This window comes from Equus quagga, chromosome 5 (assembly GCF_021613505.1).
Source record: "Equus quagga isolate Etosha38 chromosome 5, UCLA_HA_Equagga_1.0, whole genome shotgun sequence".
NCBI classification, from domain to species: domain Eukaryota; kingdom Metazoa; phylum Chordata; class Mammalia; order Perissodactyla; family Equidae; genus Equus; species Equus quagga.
The window spans coordinates 59466184-59488913 of NC_060271.1; the positions used below are offsets into that span (position 1 = coordinate 59466184).

The 22730-nt window shown below is 37.6% G+C and overlaps 1 protein-coding gene across 2 annotated transcripts in view; it reads left to right on the plus strand.

The window, feature by feature from the left end:
• The window catches only part of TMEM131 (transmembrane protein 131), a 221108-nt gene that overhangs the window by 80149 nt on the left and 118229 nt on the right, over window positions 1-22730 (plus strand). For both annotated transcript variants that reach the window (XM_046660693.1, XM_046660691.1), the window contains exon 3: window positions 343-383. In XM_046660693.1, the coding sequence (XP_046516649.1) occupies window positions 343-383 (41 nt within the window). The remainder of the gene's footprint in view (window positions 1-342; window positions 384-22730) is intronic.

The following is a 22730-nucleotide window of genomic DNA, read 5'->3' on the forward strand; positions in this document are numbered from 1 at the left end:
AGTAGGTATGCAGTGAACAGTAAGAGGCGCACGTAGCCTCACAAAGTGATTGTGAAGGGGGCTCTTCTCGTAGGATGTGTTAGTTTAGCAAACTTTTAAAAATCAATCACATTACTTTGTATTATTTCCATAGATGTTTAAAATTTGATTCAAATTATTTTCTCATTTGAATTACATAGTGTGACAGATCATTTCGTATGATTTGAGGATCAGGTTTAACCTGAAAATCCAAGTAAGTATAAGATCAAAGTTGAAACTACAGTAAAATATTTGATGTTCTGTATGTCTGTAGTATAAAGATTTGATCTCAGTATTTTCACCAGTTTTTCCTTCCTTTCACAGACTGAGACAACACTTGGACTCAGTTCATATCAACAGAAAAGGTAAGGAAGGAAAGTATATATATGTTATAATTTATAAAAGTTTATACATTTAGTAAGATGCTAACATACTTTCAGTTCCTTCTGGGGGATTCCTGCAATGCTCTTCTCTTTCCCCATACTTTTTTGCTGAAGAGGGAAAGCAAGTTATAAATCACATTATATTATGTACTTCAAGTATTGTGTATGGAAAATGAGGTTTAAATCTGAGTTTGCAGGTGATGCATTGTGTAGCATATGTCCGCCTGTCATATACAGAGGGACTTTACTCATAGCTGAAATGCCAACTGCTTTCTAAGAGGACCAGCTAACTCCCTAGTGGCTTCTTTTGTGACTATCCCTGCCTTTAATGGACTGACCATTGCTGCCCTCAGCTGTCACCAGGGGTCTGTGTGCAGGCCCCTAGAGGAGGAACTCAGGGCAGTAAAACTCAGTCTTGTGACTAAAGGAGACCCCTTTTAAACACAGATTCTCTGTGATAACAGGGAAGTTGTTAAACTTGCAGATATTATGAAAATATATACATGCATGTGTATTTGAAGATGCATTCCTCACCTCCAGATTCTTTGGGGTTTTGGTAGCTTATCACATGTATTAGAGAGACAATATAAAAGAAAGATGCTGCCTGATTCCCTTTCAATATCCAGTGAGGGCCTGCACATGGTATCTAAAGGGGAATGAGAGCTATCTGTGAATTAGATATCCTTGATGCTTACAGTACACCCAAGAATGTCCTCAGAGTAGTGAAAGGCAGACTGCAACAACAAAGAATTTTATTTTGAGAGAGAGGTAGCAAATACTCAAATTAAGTAGGGCAATTAAAGCTTTACTTCAGGGCCCAGCCTGGTGGCCAAGTGGTGCTCTGCTTCGGTGGCCTAGGTTTATGGATTTGGATCCCCAGTGCAGATATGCTTGCTCACCAGCCACACTGAAGAGGTGTCCCACATACAAAAAAATAGAGGAAGATTGGCACAGATGTTAGCTCAGGGCTAATCTTCCTCAAGCAAAAAAAGAGGCTTGGCAGTGGATGTTAGCTCAGGGCAATCTTCCTCAGCGAAAAAAAAAAAACCGACTTCATAAATATAATAATGAAACTCCTCAACATTCACCGTTTTTACTCTTTTCACTCTTCATATCTGCAGTAACATGGCCCTGCTTCTCCATTGCTCGTCCTTCTCCCTAATGTCATATGCCCTATTGGGACCTGTTCTACCTGTGAACCCTGCCCGAAGGACACACTCGCGGCCTGCAGTAAGGTGTAGACTTCTCTGCTACTCTGATTATAAAATATAATGCCACCCTGCCATCCCTCCACCCCTCCCCAGATATTTTTGGCCTTGGGGTGGATTGTTTCCAGACTACTGTGACTCTAGCCTGATGCCACCTTGGCTGGACCATCTGAGAACCCTAGAACTCTGACCCATCTGGAGCCAAATTAGTGGGGAGAAAAGCACACCTATTATCTTGTGCTTCTTTCTTGATCCTTTATCTTAGCAGTTAGGAAATTAGCTATGGAATTATATTTGGCTACTTTTATGAAAATGATGGTATTATCCATGATCAAGATTTGGGCTTTAAGTTATTTTCCTGGTATAATGAAGAATTTACCAAAAAAAGGGAAGAATTTACATCAATACATAATTATATTCTGATCTCATGTTCCACTTATCTTATCATCTACATCTGTCTAACAGACTACCCCAAAACTGACTGGTATAAAACAATCATTTTATTATACTGTCGGACTCTGTAAGTCAGGAATTTAGGCAGGGCACGGCAGAGACAGCTTGTCTCTGCTCCATGATGATTGGGCCTCAGCTGGAGAGATGCCAGTGCAGTGACTCAGTGGCTGGGAGCTGGAGGCACGTTGGTGCTAGCTTGATACCTGGGACCTCAGTGGGGCTGTCACCTAGAATACCTACATGTGGGCCCCTCTCTGTGGTCTTTTCCCAAAGGCTTATGGGCTTCCTCACGGCATAATGGCTGGATTCCAAGCTTGAACATTCCAGAGAGAACCAGTGAAAGCTGTATCACTTTTTATGACCTACTCTCTGAAATCATATAGTGTTATTTCTGTCATATGCTGTTTGTCATTCAGTGACTTAAGTTGGCCTCAGGGTGGTGGGAGGTGGGGGCAAAGACCCCCACCTATAGATGGTAGGAATATCAGAGGATTTGCAGACAAGTTTTAAAATAATCACACTTCACTTTTTTTTTTTTTCTGACCAAGACCATGCATTAGATAAACACTTGGTTCAAATTGGAATGCAGTAAAAATACCCTGTGGTTCTTTCATATGGGTATGATCCGGATTAGGCACTAAACATATGTTTTAGTCGGCTTGGGCTGCTATAATAAAACACCGTGTAGACTGGGTGGCTTAAACAACAGACATGTATTTCTCACAGTTCTGGAGGCTGGGAAATCCAAGATCAAGGTGCCGGCACATCTGGTTCCCCAGTGAGGGCTCTCTTCTTGGCTTGCAGACAGCCGCCTTCTCCCTTTTGTCCTCACATGGCAAAGAGAGAGGGTAGAAACGAGCTAGTTCCATCATGAGAGCCTCTCTCTGTGACCTTATCTAAACCTAATCGCCTCCCAAAGGCCCTCTCTCAAAATGCCCTCTCATTGGAGGTCGTGGCTTCAGCGTGCGAATTTTGAGGGGTTACAGTTCAATCCATAACAGCATAAAAGTCTAAATTTAGATTTTTGAGCTTCATATCAAGCAACTAAAAACTAACCTAAAGAGCTGTATTTGTAAGTCACCCTTCATAAGTCGTTTTAAAACGTGTCTGACATGGAAAAGCAAATATGTTCTCCATACTTAACCTAGCACATGACAATCAGAACAGAGCTTCCACACTGGAAGGATTTAGCCAGTCCTTCTATATGTGGCTCAGTGCTGCACAGTCAGATCAGACACTGCCAGACTTCTCATTTAAATCAGAGGAACTTTAATAGAATGTGAAATGAAAATATAAAATGTGCAGTTGTGTAACAACAGATATAAATAAAATGTGTAGCTGGATAACAACAGAAATTGTAATCCTTTTTTTTTCTCAGTTCGAAAACAAACTTCTATAAAAGTATCAGAGTTTTGGTTTGGTTTTGAAAATTTGGCTAAGATGAAAGTTTTCATATGATCAGAGATGGTTGTAATATACAAGAGACCCTAATAGATTATCTTATTGAGCCCGCATGTTTGACAAGCTGAGACCCTTAGGACCAAGGGGTGTGCTCAAGGTTAGAGTGGCAGAGTTTCAGTTAGAAATCATTATCTTCTGATGGCTGACCCCGTGTTGCATTCTCTTTGACTATTTGCCTATCAAATATGTAATCCTTCAGTCTTCCCTATGTTTTCTCTTTTAGCCAGTATTCCTAGAGGACAAATAGAGTTAGTAGGAATTGGAGTGGGAAAGGCTGTGAAAGAGGAGTAGGGAAGGCAGTTGAGGCATGTGGGGGGAAAGCTGTCAGGATTGGGAATACATGGCAGGGAGGCGTGTTGAAGAGAGGCAAGAGATCCGCGCGGTCTGCTTTCCGTTTCTCAAAGTATCTGCCCTGTGCTGGGGCTCTGGATACAGCCTCTGCCCTCAGGGATCTTGAAGGATCGTGGAGATACCATTTCTGATGAGGTCATAAATCATATGTGTTGATGAAGTGACAAAAACAGTCCACTTTGTGAAAGAAAGCAGCACATTTGAAAGGGATATTATAATCAGGTGATGTAAGCCTCGGGGCTTAGTTGTAGTGGATCAAGGTACCTGACACAGGTGTTGTGCTTCACATGGCGTCTCACTCTCATCATCACAACAGGCCGCAAGGCCCAAGTCACAGCTGAGGGGAAGGTTGGCTTCTGACTCCAGAGCCTGGTCTCCAACTCTGGAGTGTGCTGCCTCCACCAGTCTCTCCTTGCGGCGGCCCCGGTGTCCACTGAGCATTAGTAATCACTGAGATGGACGCTTTGTCTTTTGACCTTCTGTAGTCATTTCTGCATTCGTTTCTAACTTTTTATACTCCCCAACTGTATAGTCCACATGCTGCCATCTTGTTTTTCTAGTAAGCCAATAAATTCAGACCCCTCCTTTTTCATATTGCCTATATGATCTCCCGAGTCAGAACTCTTTCTCTATGTGAAACTCGATGCTGAGTGAAATAAGTCAGAGGGAGAAAGTCAAATACCATATGATCTCACTCATAAGTAGAAGATAAAAACGACAAAAAAAAAAAAAAACCAAAAACACATAGCATTGGAGATTGGACTGGTGGTTACCATTGGGGATGGGGGGAGCGGGGAGGGCAAAAGGGGTGATTAGGGTCACATGTGAGGGGTTGCACTATAATTAGTATTCGGGTGGTGAATATAATGTAATGTATCCAGAATTTGAAATATGATGTACATCTGAAAAAAATAAAAATTTAAAAAAAAAAACAAAACTTAACCTGCTCTGGGTATCATGAAAAGCTTAGTTCGCAAAATGATTCTCTAGCTAGTGGATTGGATGGCAGTACAATGGTAGATGCTGGCCTTTGGCTACTATTTGGTCACCTCCCACCTTCTTTCCTACTTGCCTGTCACCTCCCCCTTACCCCCCCATCCCCTGCACCATTATCATCTGCTTCAGCTTTGGGGGCAGGCTTGGCTCTAAGGGCTTCCGGGACATTCTGCAAAGGGAAGAGCTGCTGCTTTTGTGACCTCAGGATTGTGGGAAGTAAAACCATTAAAAACAGAATTTTTCAGGATACTCTCGTTTGTATTTCTCTCCTACTTTATGACTCACCCTTTTAATTTGTTTTAATGTACCTATCAATTACATGATAATATTTTGTTTAAAAAGCTTCTGGCTGCATGGTATAATAGTGGAAGATGTGCATATAGCGTTCCATCAGTGTTTATTTCATTTGAACACCAAAATATTATAATGAGTACCAGTAACGATTTAATTATTGCGTGACGTGAGGCCACCTATTGTGGATGCCTTTTCCTAGTATTGTATAGCCCTATGATGGGAGATGAGGAATCAAGAGCCCTGAGTTCCGTGTTCACCAGCTGTGTAGCCTTGAGCAAAACTGCTTCACTGCTCTGAGCATGACTTTCAGTTGCAAACTGGGGAAGATCCTTTCTCTGCCTGATAGGATATAAGGTTATGCATTATATAAGGTTGTTGTGAGGATCAAATGGGAAGATTTATTTGAGTAAGAGTAGTGTGCAAACTTTAAAATATTATATGAATATAAGCAGTGGGTGTTTGCTAATTTATTTGTTCAGTCATTCAACAAATATTTGCTGGGATCTTTATATACACCAGGCATTGTTCTAAGAATTGGTGATTCAGTAATTGTATTTATCTCTTGCTGTGTAATAAATTACCCCCAAACCTAGCAGCTTAAAACAGCAAATTTTTATCATGTTTCTGTTTTTGTGAGTGAGGAACTTAGGAGCAACTTAGCTAAGTAGTTGTGGCTTGGGATCTCTCATGAGATTGCTGTCAAGATATCAGCAGAAGCTGCAGTCCTCTGAAGGCCTATGCGTGGTGGGTCGTCTTCACGGTGGCTCACTCATGTAACTGTTGGTAAAAGGCCTCAGTTTTTGCCAGCTCTTGGCAGGAGGCCTTAGTTCTTCATCATGTGGAACCCTCCATAGGACTGCTTGAGGGTTCCCACGTCATGGCAACTGGCGACCCCAGAGCAGGTGATCCAAGAGAAAGAACAAGGAGGAGACTACAGTGTCTTTAGTAATTAAGTCCTAAGAGTCACATACCATCACTTCTGCCATATTCTGTTCATAAGAAGCCAAGCTAAGGAGTGGGCAATTAAGTGCCATCTCTTGAAGAGAAGAATATCAGAAAATTTGTGAACGTATTTTAAAACTACTACAGTGCTGGATGAGGAAGATAGTCAAGACTCCTGCCCTGGTGGAGCATGTGTTCTAATGGAGAAAACAGGCAATAAGTGACCAAATAAATAAAATATCAGCTAGAGAGAAGTCTGTGTGTGTGTGTGTGTGTGTGTGTATACACTCAGTGTCCCCAAGAAGAACCAGAATCTTCTAATCTTTTAAGTTTCCTGGTATCTCTGGAAAATAAGCCAAAAAAATATTGGGTTGGGGCATACTTTTCAAATTAAGGTGGCTGAGGTTCTTTAACTGACTGTATAATTTGCTTATACTAAATACAACCGTTTTGATTGCCTACAATTAACCTAAGCGTCTAGAAGATTGAGTTAGATCCCAAACTTGGTAGTATCTTAATGGCAGATAAAATCTGCTAACAGTTGCAGTTTGACTAATATCTGTTTTAAATTTTGTGAAAAAGCTAAAGGGGAATGGCCTGAAGTTGTTTTTAAGGATTTCATTTGGTTTGTACTTGGATTTATCTTCCAGCCCTGGAGCTTTTAGCTGCACATGAAGTGACATATGCAGAAGAGTAGTACTACTTTGCATTAATCTTGAACACTATAGTAAGTTGATGACAGACAAGGCAACTTATCAAAAGTGCATTTAAGTAAAGACATGGTTTACTGGGCATTAAACCACAACAGCAGGTGTTGATAAGCTCCAGTGAGTAAGCTAGTTTTACCTCACTTATTTTTTAACAGCAAGAAATTAGTTTCACCTTGAATTTAAGTGGGACAGAATTGAGATTTCTGGAATGGTGGTGTGAGGATCTCGGGGACTTCTCCCCGTAAGTGGATTTGCTAAGCTGATCACAATTAGCAAAGACAATCAGTCAGAGTATCTGGAGATTGATCAAAGAACGTAGAATGAATTGAGAAATATTTATTCAACAAAATCTCTGTAAACTTGGCAAGAAAGTGGGAGGCCACAGCACTCAGGCTGGAGACGGCACCCAGGGCTCCACAGCTCTGCCTTGCAGAAGAAGGTTTCGGTGGGCTCAGCAGCCAAGTGGACGTTCCCATCTCCCCCAGCTCACTGGAGTGAAAGAGCTATTCCAGGTAGATTTGGCAGCCAGAGAGCGTTGGCAGATCTCGTTGTCCACAGGCTTATCTTGAGTGGCTCGTGGCAGTCAGGGGATGCTTGTCCCCCCACACTCAGTTCCCACCATCTAGGGCTGATCAGAGTGGGCAGCTGGTGAAAAGAACAGTCCCTCTCTCCTACACAGCTGTGTTGTAGGAGAGCTTCTTTAGTGTGCTTGGTGGCTGAGTGACAGGCCCTGTATGTCCCAGCTTCCTAGGGCAAAGACCTGGGTAGATTTGACAGTCAGTGAACCTAGGGATGAGTCTGATCAAAGATGTGCAAGACTTGTACACTGAAGTCTCCAAACATTACTGAGAGTAATTAAAGAAAACCTACATAAGTGGAGAGATAAAAAGAACCAATACCATTAAGGTGTCACTTCTCCCCAAATTGATCTATTTCGGTGTGGTCCCAATCGCAATCCCAGCAGGCTTTTTTGGTAGAAATTGCCTATAATCTAGCTAATTGTAAAATTCATACAGAATGTAAATAAGTTGTCAAAATAGTAATGTAATAGACAGTAGTCAGCCCTTTATCATAGATTATTGAACACGCAAGAAAATAACCCATAATCAAGAGGAAGAATAGAAACAGTTCTAGAAATGACAGAGATAATGGAAGTGACAGACAGGGAATTTAGTATGTATATTATATATGTTCAGCAATTTAAAGGAAAACATGAAGGAAAAGTAGACAATATTTAAAAAAAACAAAACGGAACCTCTGGAGCTGAAAAATAGTTTCTGAAATGAAAATTTCACTGGGTAAGATTAATAACAATGTATTGTTATTAGAAAAGCTCAGTGAACTTGAAGACATAGTGACAGAAGTAACCCAAACTGAAGCACGGGAAGGAAAAATGACTAGAAAAAGAGTAAACAAACCCTTGGTGACCTGTGGTACAGTAGCAGGCAATCTGACTCATGTGTGAGTGAGTTCCCAGGAATTGGCGAGGGCGGCAAGGGGCCTGTCAAAGACCTGCAGCAAACCCAGTGCAAGAGGAACACAAAGAAAACCACACCAAGCCACATGATATATTCAAGTTGCCGAAAACCTGATAAATAGAAAAGCAGCCAGGAAACAGAATTCTGTAGAGAGTCACAAAAGATGAGAATGACTGCTGGCTCTTCATCAAAGATAATGCAAACCAAAAATCAACAAAATGGCATCTTTAGAGTACCAAAAGAAAAATTGTCTTTTGGTACTAGAATATTATATCCAGCATAAATGTCCTTCACAAATAAAGAGATTTCCAGACAAAAGCTATGATGTGAGGCCAGCAGACTGTCACTATAAGAAATCTTAAGGAAGTTCCTTTAAATTCTGAAGGCAGTAAGTAATCCAGACAAAAACACAGATCTAAACAAATGAATGAAGACCACCAAAAGGGTGAAAATACATGGATAAATATAAAAGACATTTTTTCTCATTAAAAAAACTTGAAGATAATTGAGCTTTTTTTAATATAGAAAATCCGTTTTTTTTCTTTTTCTTTTAAGATTGGCACCTGACCTAACAACTGTTGCCAATCTTCTTCTTTTTTTTTCTGCTCTGTCTCCCCAAATCCCCCCAGTACATAGTTGTATATCTTAGTTGCAGGTCCTTCTAGTTGTGGCATGTGGGATGCCACCTCAACGTAGCCTGACATGTGGCACCTTGTCCACGCCCAGGATCCGAACCAGGGAAACCCTGGGCCACTGCAGTGGAGTGTGTGAACTTAACCACTCGGCCACAGCGCCAGCCCCAGATAATTGACTTTTAAGAACAAATAATTACAATGTTTTGTGAAATTTATAACTTGTATATGTTACATGTATGATGACAATAGAACAAAGGGGGGAGTGAATGGAAAAATTGAGTTGTGAAGTTCTTACAGTACATGTAAAGTGGTATAGTAGTATTTGTAGTGAGACTGTGATAAGATGAAACAAACCCTGGAGGAAACATTAAAATCATTAAAAAAAAAAAAACCCAAAGAAGTATAGTTAATAAAGCAGTCAAGGAGGTAAAATGGAATACTAAAAGATTTACTCAGTTCACTGAAAAGAAGGCAGCTAAAGAAGGCAAAAGAAATAAAAAACAGATGGGGGTAAAAAGGAAACAAATAGCAAGATGCTAGACTTAAACCCAGTTATATGAAAAATTATAATAAATGTCAACGGTTTTAACACCAGTTCTCAGACTGTATTAAAAAAGAAAGATCCAAGCATATGCTGTCAATAAGAAATAGACTTTATTTTTGAATTCATATTTAATTTTTTAACCTTTGGCTTTGAAATAATTTTAGAGAAAAGATGCAAAGATAGTACAAAGAATTCCCCTGTGCCCTTGACCTGTATTCCCCATTTGTTAGCATTGTGCATTTGCTTTGTCATTCATAATCTCCATCTCTGCCTCTTCTTTCCTTCCTCCTCCCTCCCTTTCCCTATATGTTTTTCTGTATATACATATATAACTATTTTTCTGAATTTTTTGAGAACCAACTGTAGACATGTTGCTCTTTTACTTCTAAAAACCTGTGTATTTTTTTTAATAAATATGGATATTATTTTACAAGACCACAGTGTACTTATCAAAATCAAGAAATTAACACTAGCATACTATTATTTAGTGTATAGACCTTATTTGGATGTTGTCAATTGTCCCATTAATGACTTTTATTTTAAAAAGAAAAGAAATTTTTGTTCTAAGCCTCAAGCCACTGTCTCTCATATTTAATTTTCTTGTCTCTAGCCTCTACTTTAATGTGGAACAATTGATTTATCTTTCTTATCTTTTAGGACGTTGACATTTTTGAAGAGTAGAATGCATTTATTTTGTAGAATAGGCTAGTTTGGGTTTTCAGATGTCCCTCATGACTCAGTTCAGACTGTCAGTTTGGGCAGGAGCATCACTTAAGTCTGTGTCCTGCTAGTTCATTTGATTATCAGGAAGCACATGAGGTCTGTTTGTTCCATTCGTCTTTTGTAATTCATAAATATCTTGCAGAGAAGTACCTTGAGACCATGTAAATATACTGTTTGGCATCAAACCCTCTCTAGTTTTAGCATTTATTGTTGATTCTTGCCTGCAACAGTTACTACTATCTATATTATATCTATTTCTGTATCTATGTATATTAAAAACCATGAGTTGTTACTGATACCTCCAGTTTTAATACATCATCACAGTGGTCCTTCTGTCCTTCCCTTTTCTGTTTCTGTTTATTCTCCAACAATGAGAAATCTGGGTCCAGTTGTCTGCAATATGTATATTGATTGCTCTTAGAATGCAGATAAATTTGTGTCAAAATTGTTAACTCATGTCACCATGAAAAACAAACCGACTAATTAGACTACAATGTTTGTTTAAAATTCATTATTTTCTTTAGTCTGAATGTGTATGGTCAAAATATTACATTCCAAACTTATACATGTTATAATGTTCTTCATCTTTCTCTCCATCCTTTGCCCTCCATCTCCCCCCCACCCCATTGTGATTATGTTCATTCAAAATAAAGTTTGATCCATTGGTTTCTGTCTATGTTCCATTTGGGATTTTTACCTCCATTTTAAAAATTCACTTATTTAAATATGTGAAACAATAGAATTCAAAAAGGACGATACAAAAATGTCATGCATGAATATTTTCTTATATCTCTTCTTTCTTATGCAAAAGGAAGTGCATATAGATTCTCTTTTGCATTTTGTTTTATCCACTTAAAATTATACCCTGAAAACCTCTATATCAGTTCAGAGACCTTTATCATTAATTGTATGCAGTTGCAACATACTATATTATGTGGTTGCGCCATCATTTTTTCACCCATTGTCTTCTATATGAGCAACTTGTTTCCAGTATTTTGCAGTTGCAAGTAGTGCTTAAAAGACTAACCTTGCGTATATATAGTTTCATATTTTTGAAAGTTATCTTCAGAATAAATTCCTACAATTAGGATTTCTGAGTCAAAAGATAAATGTATATGTAATTTGTATTGTTGAAAGTATATGTTTAGGATAAATTCCAAGAAGCACTATTGGTGAGTCAAAAGGTAAATGCATATGTAGTTTTGCTAGGTATTGACAAATTCTACTTCAAGAGTTGTGCCAATTTGCATAACCACCATCAGTAAATAAGAGTGCCTATTTTCCTATAGCCTTTACAACAGAATATGTTATAATACTTTTTAATTTTTGTCAATCCAATAAGTCAAATTCTATCAAATTCTAGAATCATTTCGTTTTAGTTGTCTTTCTGTAATTATAAGTGGGGTTGTATATCTTTCTGTATATCTAAGAGCCGTGCTTATATTTATCTTTGGATATCATCTGTTCATGTTTGTTCCACCCATTTTTCTATAAGACTTTTAATCTTTATTTCTTTCATTTTTAACAGTTCTTTCTTTATTAGAGATATTAGTCCTATATTGCAAATATTATCTCCCTATTGGTCAGTAGTCTTGATATTGAAGAAATGTACTTTAAGTATAAAAATACAAGTAGCTTAAAAGTAAAAAGATTGGTGGGAGGGAGTACCACTAGTCTTAAAAATGCTGGGTGGTTATATTACTATCCAGCAAATTCGACTTTAGGACAAGGAATATTATTAGGGATAAAGAGAGACATTTTGTGATTATAAAAGGACGATTCACCATGAGGATACAACAGTCCTAAATCTGTGTTAACCTAATATCAGAGATGTAAAATACATGAAGAAAAAATAAACGGAAATAAAGGGAAAAATAGACAAATCCACAATTATAGTTGGAGATTTCAACAGTCATCTGAAAATAACTGATAAAGTAGATAGGAAATCAGTAAGAGTACAGAAGACTCGAAGACACTATCAATCAACTTGACCTGGTAGATATTTATTAAATATTACACCCAACAATAGCAGATTATTATGTTCTCTGACACAGAAGAATTAAATTAGAAATCACTAACAAGAAAAGTTTGGAAATTTTTTAAATTGGAAATTAAAGCATGTAGCAAAATTCATCATCTTTATTTAATATTCGTGATTAAAAACACTCAGCAAACCAGGAATCAAAAAGAATTTCCTCAACCTGATAAAGAGCATCTGTGGAAAAACAAAAGCTAACACGATACTTGATGGTGAAAGATTGAATGCATTCTTTCTATTGAGAACACAAGGCAAGGATGTCTACTTTCATCGCTTCTATTCAATATTGTACTGGATGTGCTATTCATTACATTAAGGCAAAAAATAGAAATAAAAGGTGTTCGTCTACAAACAGCATGATTATATACATAGGAAATCCTAAGGAATATACCCAAAAAGCCATGAGAATAAGTGAGTTTAACAAGATTGAAGGACATATGTAGTCAATATCAGAAATTCTATTTCTTTATGACAAGGGCAAAAGTAAAATATTTTAGAAAAATGCCGTTTACAATAGCCTCAAAAACGTTACATACTTCAGGATAAATTTAACAAAAAGTTTTTGAAACCCATTCACTGAGTTCTATAATAAGAGATATTCTGTGTTCATAGATTGAAGAACTGCTAATATGTTAATTCTTCCCAGATGGGTTTTAGATTAAATGCATTCCAATTAAAATCCCAGCAGACGATTTTCTAGATATTGACAAACTGGTTTTCAAACTTACATGGGAGCATTAGGATAACCCAGACAAGTTTTGAAAAGAAGGACCAAATGGGAGGATTTAAACTACCTCTTTTGAAGACTTAGTTTAAAAGCTTTATGACATTTTGTGCCATATGTACATGGAAACAAAAAATGAACTTTAAATTAAATTACCTCACACCAAAACCCAGGATTAACTTTAACAGGACAATAGGCCTATATGTAAAAGCTGAAAGTATAAAACTTTTAGAATAAACATAGAAATCTTTGCAGCCGGGGAAAATTATTATCAGGATACCATAAAAGAAAAAATGATAAATCAAACTTCAAAGTTAAAAATTTCTGCGCTTCAGAGACCCTTTTCCCCCTGGTTTTATTAAGATACAATTGACTTGTAACAATGTAACATTGTGTAAATTTAAAGTGTACAGTAATAATTTGATATATGTATATATTGTGAAATGATTACCACAGTAAGTTTTGTTAACATTCATCACCTCACATAGTTACAAATTTCTTTTCCTGTAATGAGCTTGTAAGATCTGCTCTCTTAGTAACTTTCAAATATACATTATGGTATTGTTAACTTTAGTCACCATGCTGTACATTACATCCACAGAACTTGCTTATTTTATAACTGGAAATTTATAATGTTGACCATCTTCACTGATTTGCTTACACCCCACCCCTCATCTCTGGCAACCACCAATCTATTCTCTGGTTCTATGAGTTCAGTTTTTTTAGATTCCACATAATTGAGATCATACGGTATTTATCTGATTTATTTCACTTAGCATAATGTCTTGAAAGTCCATCAGTGTTGTTGCAAATGGCATGATTTCCTTCATTCCTCTGACTGAATAATAGTACATTGTACATTTACCACATTTTCTTTGTTCTTTCATTTATCAGTGGACACTTAGGTAATTTCCACGTCTTGGCTATTGTAACTAATACCACAATGAACATGGAAGTGCAGATATCTCTTTGAGCTGGTGTTTTCATTTCCTTCAGTAAATACCCAGAAATGGAATTACCGGATCATATGATAGTTCTATTTTTAATGTTTTAAGGAACCTCCATACTGTTTTCCATAGTGGCTGAACCAATTTACATTCCCACCAACAGTGTACAAAGGTTGCCTTTTCTCCACGTCCTCTCCAACATTTATTGTTTCTTGTCTTTTTGATAATAGCCATTCTGTCAGGTGTGAGATAATATCTCATTGTGATTTTGGTTTGCATTTCCCTGATGATTAGTGATGTTGAGGATCTTTTCATGTAGCTAATGGCCATTTGAATATTTAATATCTATTCAGATCCTTTGCTCATTTTTACATTTGGATTATTTGATTTTTTGCTGTTGAGTTGTCTGAGTTCCTTATATATTTTGATATTAATCCCTTATCAGATGTGTGACTTGCAAATATTTCCTCCCATTCCCTACATTGCCTTTTCATTTTGTTGATTATTTCTTTTTGTGTACAGAAGCATTTTACGTTGATGTAGCATCACTTGTCTAGTTTTGATTTTGTTTCTTGTACTTTAGGTGTTATATCCAAAAACTTGTTGCCAGGACCCATGTCAATGAGCTTTTTTCCTGTATTTTCTTGTAGAAGCCTTACGGGTTTGGGTCTTACATTTAAGTCATTAATCCATTTTGAGTTCATTTTTGTTAGTAGTGTGAGATAGGGGTCTAGTGTCATTGTTTTGCGTGTGAATATCCAGTTTTCCCACCACCCTTTATTGAAGAGACTGTCTTTTCTCCATTGAGTGTCCTTGGCTCCCTTGTCAAATAGTTGACCATATAGGCATGAGTTTATTTCTGGACTCAATTCTGTTTCATTGGTGCATGTGTCTGTTTTGATGCCAGTACCATACTGATTTGATTACTATAACTTTGTAATATAGTTTGAAATCAGGAAGTGTGATTCATCTAGCTTTGTTCTTCTTTCTGAGGATTGCTTTGGCTATTCAGGGTCTTTTGTGGTTCCAAACTCTTTAGGATTTTTTTTCTATTTCTGTAAAAGATGTTATTGGAATTGTGATAGGGGTTGCATTGGATGTATAGATCACTTTAGGTATTATGGACATTTTAACAATATTCTTCCAATCCATGAACATGGGATATCTTTCCATTTATTTGTGTCTTCAGTTTCTTTCATCAGTGTCTTACAGTTTTCAGTGTAGACATCCTTCACCTCATTGGTTAAATTCATTCCTAAGTATTTTATTGTTTTTTGGTACTATTGTGAATGGGATTGTTTTATTTCTTTTTCAGGAAATTCCTTGTTGGTGTAAAGAAACACTACTGATTTTTGAATGATTTTTCTATCCTGTAACTTTACCAATTAGTGTATTAGAGCAAACAGTTTTTTGGTGGGGTTTTAGGATTTTCTATAGATAAGATCATATCATCTGCAAATAGTTACAATTTTACTTCTTCCTTTCTGATTCTGATGCCTTTTCTTTCTTTCTTTTTTTTTTTTTTTTTGCCTGATTGCTCTGGTTGGGACTTCCAGTACTATGTTGAATAGGAGTGGTAAGAGTGGGCACCCTTGTCTTGTTCCTTATCTTAAAACATTTCAACTTTTCGCCACTGTGCTGTTAGCTATGGGCTTTTCATTTGGGGCCTTTATGATGTCGAAGTACATTCTTTCTGTACCTAGTTTGTTGAGAGTTTTTATCGTGAATGGATGTTGAATTTTGTTAAATGTTTTTTCTGCATCTATTGAGGTGATCATATGATTCTTTTATTCTATTAATGTGATGTACCACTTTTGTTGATTTGCATATGTTAAATCATCCTTGCATCCCAGGGATAAATTCACTTGATCACAGTGTATAATCCTTTTAATGTGCTGTTGAATTTGGTTTATTAGTATTTTGCTGAGAATTTTTGCATCTAAGTTTACCGTGGATGTTGGGCTGTAGTTTTCTTGCCTTGTAGTATCCCTATCTAGCTTTGATATCAGGGCAATGCTGGCCTCATAAAATGAGTTTGGAAGAGTTCCCTCCCATTCAGTTTTTTGGAAGAGTTTGAGAAAGATTGGCATTAATTCTTCTTTAAATGTTTGGTTAATCACCAGTGATATCATCTTGTTCTGGGCTTTACTTTGTTCGGATATTTTGATTACTGATTCAATCTCCTTATTTGTTACTGCTCTGTTCAGATTTTCTGTTTCTTCATGATTCAGTCTTGGTAGATTGTATTTTTCTAGGAACTTATCCATTTCTTCCAGGTCATCCAATTTGTTGACATATAGTTGTTCATAGTAGTCTCTTATGATCCTTTGTATTTCTGTTGTATCAGTTGTAATCTCCTTTGCATTTGTAATTTTATTTATTTGAGTCCTCTCTTTTTTTTCAGTTAGTCTAGCTCAAGGTTTGTCAATTTTGTTTATCTTTTCTAAGAACCAACTCTTAGTGTTGTTAATCTTTTCTATTGTTTTCCTTTTTTGTTCTTTTTCATTTATTTTTGCTCTAATTTTTATTCTTTCCTTCCTTCTGCTAACTTAGAGCTTGGTTTGGTTTGTTTCTGGTTCCTTGAGGTATAAAGATAGTTTATTTATTAGTGATCTTTCTTTTTTCTTGTTGTATGCATTTATAGCTATAAACTTTCCTCTTGGAACTGCTTTTGCAGCATCCCTTAAGGGTTCTTGACAGGTCAGCTGGTAGTGGCCTTGGGCAGGTGGGTCTTGCTTTCAGGGTCTCTATTAGCCAAGGCCACTTCCTGATCACAGAGGTGAGGAGAGTTGCTGCTAGCTGTAATCAGTTGGATAGGACTGTTAATTGGTATGTTTTGTTTCCATTTTCCTTTGTGTCAGGATACTTTTTTACTTCCCTTTTGATTTCTTCTTTGATCCTTTGGTTATTTCAGAGTTTGTTGTTTAATTTCCATGTGTTTGTGAATTTTCCAGTTTTCTTTCTGTTGTTCATACCATTTTAATCAGAAAAGATACTTAGTATGATTTCAGTCTTCTTAATTTGCTAAGACTTTTTTTGTGGCCTAAGTTTGATCTGTCCTAGAAAATGTTCAGTGTATGCTTGAGAAGAATATGTATTCTGCTATTGTTGGATAGAATGTTCTATATATGTCTGTTAGATCCATTTGGTCTATAATGTTTTTCAATTCCATTGTTTCCTTATTAATTCTCTGTCTGGATGATATATCCATTGTCAATAGTGGAGTATTAAAATTCCCAACTATTAGTATATTGCTGCTTATTTCTCCTTCTAGTTCTGTTAGTATTTGCTTTATATATTTAGATATTCTGGTGTTAGTCTTAAATATTTATAGTTTTTATATCTTCTTGTTAGATTGACTGCTTTACCATTATATAATGACCTTCTTTGTCTCTTTTGCCCATTTTTGGCTTAAAGCCTATTTTGTCTGATTATAAGTCTAGGTACCTCTAATTTTTTTTGATTATCATTTGGTTGGAATATCTTTTTCTCTCCTTTCATTCTCAATTTGTGTGTGTCTTTAAAGCTGAAGTTGTTCTCTTGTATGCAGCCTATCACTGGATCTTGTTTTTTTATCCATTCAGCCATTCTAAATCTTTTGATTGGAGAATTTAATTCTTTTATGTTTAAAGTAAGTATTAATAGGAAGGACTTACTGTTTCCTTTTTAATTTTTTGTTTCATAAATCCTTTGTTTCTTGCTCCTTCTCGCTGTCTTCTTTTATGATTTGATCATCCTGTGCGGCAGGAGGCTTTGACTCCTTTATTCGTGTAATTACTACAGATTTTTCTTTTGTAGTTACCATGAGGCTTACATAAAATATCATATTTTTAACATCCTACTTTAAGCTAACTTCAATAGCATACATAAATTTTACACTTTTACTTCTTCGCCCTCACATTTTAGTTTATTGATGTTAAATATATAAATATTAATATTTTATAGTAAAATATAAATATATTATGTATATAATAACAAATTATTGTAGTTTTAGTTATTTTTAATACATTTGTTTTTAGCTGTTAAACTAGAGTTGTAACTGAATTACATACTACCATCACAATATTAGAGAATCTGACTTTGACTATATATTTACCATTACCAGTGAGTTTTACACATACATTCATGTGTTTTTTTATGTTAATTAGCATCCTTTTATTTCCACTTGAGGAACATTCCTTAACATTTCTTGTAAGGCAGGTCTGGTGGTGATGCACTCTCTCAGCTTTTGTTTGTTTGGGAAAGTCTTTATCTCATTTCTTTAAGAAGGCTTTGCTAGGTGTAGTATTGTTGGTTGACAGTTTTTTTCTTTCAATATTTTGATTGTATTATCCTATTCTTTCTAGGCCTGCAAAGTTTCTGTTGAGAAATCTGCCTGTAATCTTATGTGGGTTCCCTTGTATGTGGTGTGTCACTTTTCTCTTGCTTCTTTTAAAATTCTCTTTGCCTTTGACTTTTGATGACTCAATTATAATGTGTTTTGGTGTAGCCCTTTTCAGGTTTAACCTATTGGGTTCTTTGCGCCTCATGAATCTGGATGTCCATTTCTCTCCCCACATTTGGAAACTTTTCATTCATTGTTGCTTTAAATATACTTTCAAGATTGTATATGAAAATGATTGCCATAATACATACATTGTTTCTTTTGAAGGTATCCCGTAAATCTGGCATGCTTTCTTCACTCTTTTTCGTTCTTTTTTGTTGTTGTTGTTCCTCTGACTGGATAATTTCAAGTGACCTGTCTTTCAGTTTGTTGATTGATTCTTCTGCTTGGTTCAGTCTTTAGTTGAAGCTCTCTGTTGAGTTCTTCAGCGCAGTCATTGTATTCTTCAGCTCTAGGATTTCTGTTCAGTTGTTTGTTTTTTGATGATGTTGAGCTTCTCATTTTGTTTGTGCATTGTTTTTCCAATTTCCTTCAGTTATTAACTTCTTTAAGAGGATTATTCTGAATTCTTTGTCAGGATTATTCTGAATTCTTCCTCAGACAGTTTATAGATCTCCATTTCTTTAAGGTCTGTTATTGGAGCATTATTAGTTTCCTTTGCTGGTGTCATATTTGCCTGATTTTGATCTTTGATTCCTTGAGTTGGCATCTGCTCATTTGAGTAAGTGATCTCCTCTTCCAGACTTTACCGGTTCACTTCGGCAGAGACAATTCTTCACCAGTCTGCTCAACTTGGGGTTCTTGAGAGGTCAGCTGGTAGTGGCCTTGGGCAGGTGGGTCTTGCTTTCAGGGTCTCTATTAGCCAAGGCCACTTCCTGATCACAGAGGTGAGGAGAGTTGCTGCTAGCTGTAATCAGTTGGATAGGACTGTTAATTTGGTTCCCCGTCCGTGTGCAGGTGTAGGATGGGCTTCACAGTACCCAGATTCTCTGGTCAGGCTTCCTAGTTGGGCAGGACTGGGTGTTCTACTCAGTGGTTGGGTGGGGCTGTGAATTTGCCTCCCTGCCCAGGCGGGGCCATAAAACATGCTCCACAGCCATTATGGCCTTATAGGTAGGGACCCAAGTCTGGCAAAGCTGCCCACCAAGCTCCCTGGCCAGACAGGACAACCAACTTGGCTCTGCAGATGGGCTGAGCCACTGACTGGGTTCTTGGCTGGAGTGCCATTGTAAGCAGGGCTGTAGATTGGTCTATGCAGCTTCCCAGGTGAACATGTCCTGGTTGGGTGGGGCTAGAAGCTATATTCGCCATAAGCAGGTCTTTGAATTTGCTTCTCAGCCCAGGCGGGGCCACGGGATAGGCTCCGTGGTTGGTATGGCTCGTTGGGTGGAGACCCAAGTCACGCAGAATTGTCCACTGAGCTCCCTGGCCAGACAGGACCACTGGCTTGGCTCTGCAGAAGGGCAGAGCTGTTCGCTAGGATCTCCACTTGGGTGTTGTCACAAGGAAGAGTGTGGTCTGCTAATGTGTTGGTTGCTGTACATCCCACCCCTGCATCCCAGTCTTATCTCCAGTGGTCAAGCCCCACAGATTCGCCCCTACAGATTCCCACTATGAGCCCCTTGAGGCAAAACTCAGGTGAGCCTTCTGGGAAGCAACCCGCAATGTTGGGGGAGCTGAATGTCCACCTTGGGCTCTCACTTTCCCACTGGAGAAACTGCAGGCTCCAGGTGGCCCTGTCAGTGCAGCCCTGTGCCAGCCTGGTAGAGAGGCTATGGGATCAGAGGGTAGCCCTTCCTCTTACCTTTCTAATGTGGTCCTTTTTGGTCTCTGGTCCAGAGCAGTTCTTAAACTTCGCTCTCGTGTTCTGGGATTTTCACAAGAGTGTCTTGTCTGTGGATAGTTGCCAGTCGGTGTTCTTGTGAGGCAGACTAAAGTGGGCAACGACCTATGTCACCGTCTTGACAATGTCACCCCCAAATGACACCATTAATAATATGAAAAGGAGGGACAAGTAAAAAATATTCACAATACATATATTTGGCGAAGGATTTATCTAGGATATATAAAGACCTCTTAGACCTTAATAAGACAAATATCCCAGTTAAAAAATTTTGAATAGATACTTTACAAAAGAAGATATCTAATTGGATAATAAATAAATGAAAAGATGTTCAACATAATTAGTCTTTAGGGGAATGCAAATTTAAGCTAAAATGTATGTGTGTGTGTGTGTGTGTATAGAAAAAATATACGTATTATATAAGAGTAATCTATATCTTTTAAATCACTTTTTTTTTTAGCTGTCTCTAATAAAAATCTTACTTGGAACCATTTTAAACTGTTGGTGACTCTGGAGGCTACTTTTTTTGCATCTTATTTCTGCTTGCAGTGCTTATTGTGGATCAAGATGCAAAAGACTAGTTCCCAAATGTGAGAGTGAACATAAAATCGCCAGTTTCTGGGCTCTGTACTAGATGTAAGGAATCAGATTCTGGAGGTGGGGCCCTAGAATCTGCATTTCTACAACAATTCTAGATGATTAAGATGTAGGTAGACCACAAATCATTTTTCAAGAAATACTGGCCAAAGAGTGCCTTTTGTTTAGATAGTAATTGCCCCTAGGAAACCATTTTAAATTTCCTAGTTTAAACAAATTCCCAAAGCCCGGAGAAGCCCTCTCTGCTTCCTTTGGGAGCCACCGGCTTAACTTTCACTTGATAGTTCACCAAGCAACATAGACCATGTCCCACAAGATTTCTTTTCTCTCTCTAGTTGTTCTCTTGCTTGAAGTCAGAAAATAGTCTTTATTCATCTCCTTATCCCCAAATAAGTAGTTAATATTTTAGTGAAAATAAGAAGATTGTATGGAGACTTGCAAAACAATTATACAGTTACTGCAGAAAGCATAAAACCCTGTATTGTAGTGTTACAATGTCTCAGATTCTTTTCTTTGAATTGGCTTCCATTTTTCACATTCTTCTTCTCCAGTTTATTTTTCAACATTATAGATTTGGAAACATTTGCTTTCTGTTAATAAAGCACTAAATGATGTCACACCCTTTCTAAATAAACGTAGTAGCAACCATCTCAATTAGCTGTGGATACATGACGGCTATGTTATTGAATTTTTGGTCCTATTAAAATAAGATTATACCTATGACGGCTTGTATTGTACCCACTCAAATATTAAACTGTTTCTTAGATATAGATCTGCTGTTGTTTTGAAAATATGCATTATTCATGAGGGAGTCATCTTTTATGTGTTGCTCCCTCTATCTCATGTTGTGAGCGTTCTGTAAATATCACAGTAACAGTTGCTGGACACCACTTCTCTGGAGCACTTTATGGGCGGTCTTAGCCCACATAAGGCATAAAAAAGGAAAACAAGGTCTAAGGATTTAAAAGGAAGAAATAGAATTTTTGTTACTTGCAGATGATTTGTCTACAGAGATAGTCCAGATAGTGACCATTTTGGCAGCACGTTTAGTGACGAGAAAATCTAAAAGAATCTACAGACAAACTATGAGAGTTAATTCACCAAAGTGACTGGATATAAGATCAGTACACAAAAATCAATAACTTTTTTATATTAAGCAACAACCATGTATATTCAGCTGCCTGCTTGTCATCTTCATCTAGATAAGACATCTCAAATTTAAATGTCTAAAACAATACTTTTGAGTATCTGCCCATCTATTCTTCCCCACTTCCAACCCACTCCTCCCACCTCATGACTATGTATCCATTTTCTCAGACCAAAATCAGGATTAAGTCATCCTTGAGTCCTGTCTTCTTTCTCTCACACGCCAAAATAAATGCGTCAGCATGACCTGTTGTCTCTAGCTTCCACGTATGTTCGGAAAAGAGCCACTTCTCACCACTCTCCATTGCAATCCCCCTAGACCACAGCTGCCATCCCCTCTTGTCTGGACTACTGCAGGACTTCCCTGCTGCCACTTTTGGGCTCCTACAGTCTGTTCTTCACACAGCAGCTGGCATTAACCTTTTCATATATGTCAGATCATGTTACTTTCCTTGCTCAAAACCATAGAGGCTTTTTGTTACACTTAGAATAAAATTCAGACTCCTGCAAGGAGACCTGGCCTTTGTACCTCTCTGATCTCAGCTCCTCCCTTTTCCCCCTCCTTCCCTGCAGCTTCCTTGTTCCTCAGCATGCCTAGTACCTCCCCCTTTTCTTCCCGCAGATCTCCACTGTTCAGTTCTCTGTTCATGTCCCTCCTCAAAGAGACCTTCTCTGTTCCTACTGTGTTTGCTCTGTCTTTATATATCACACATCATCACCTGATATGTTCTACTTTTGTCTCCCTACTGGGTTGTTGGTGCCACGAGAGCAGGCTCTTAGCTTTGTTCCCGTAGCCCCAGCTGCTAGGCAGCGCCTGGCATGCAGTATATTTCTATTGAATGAATGGGGTGTGCA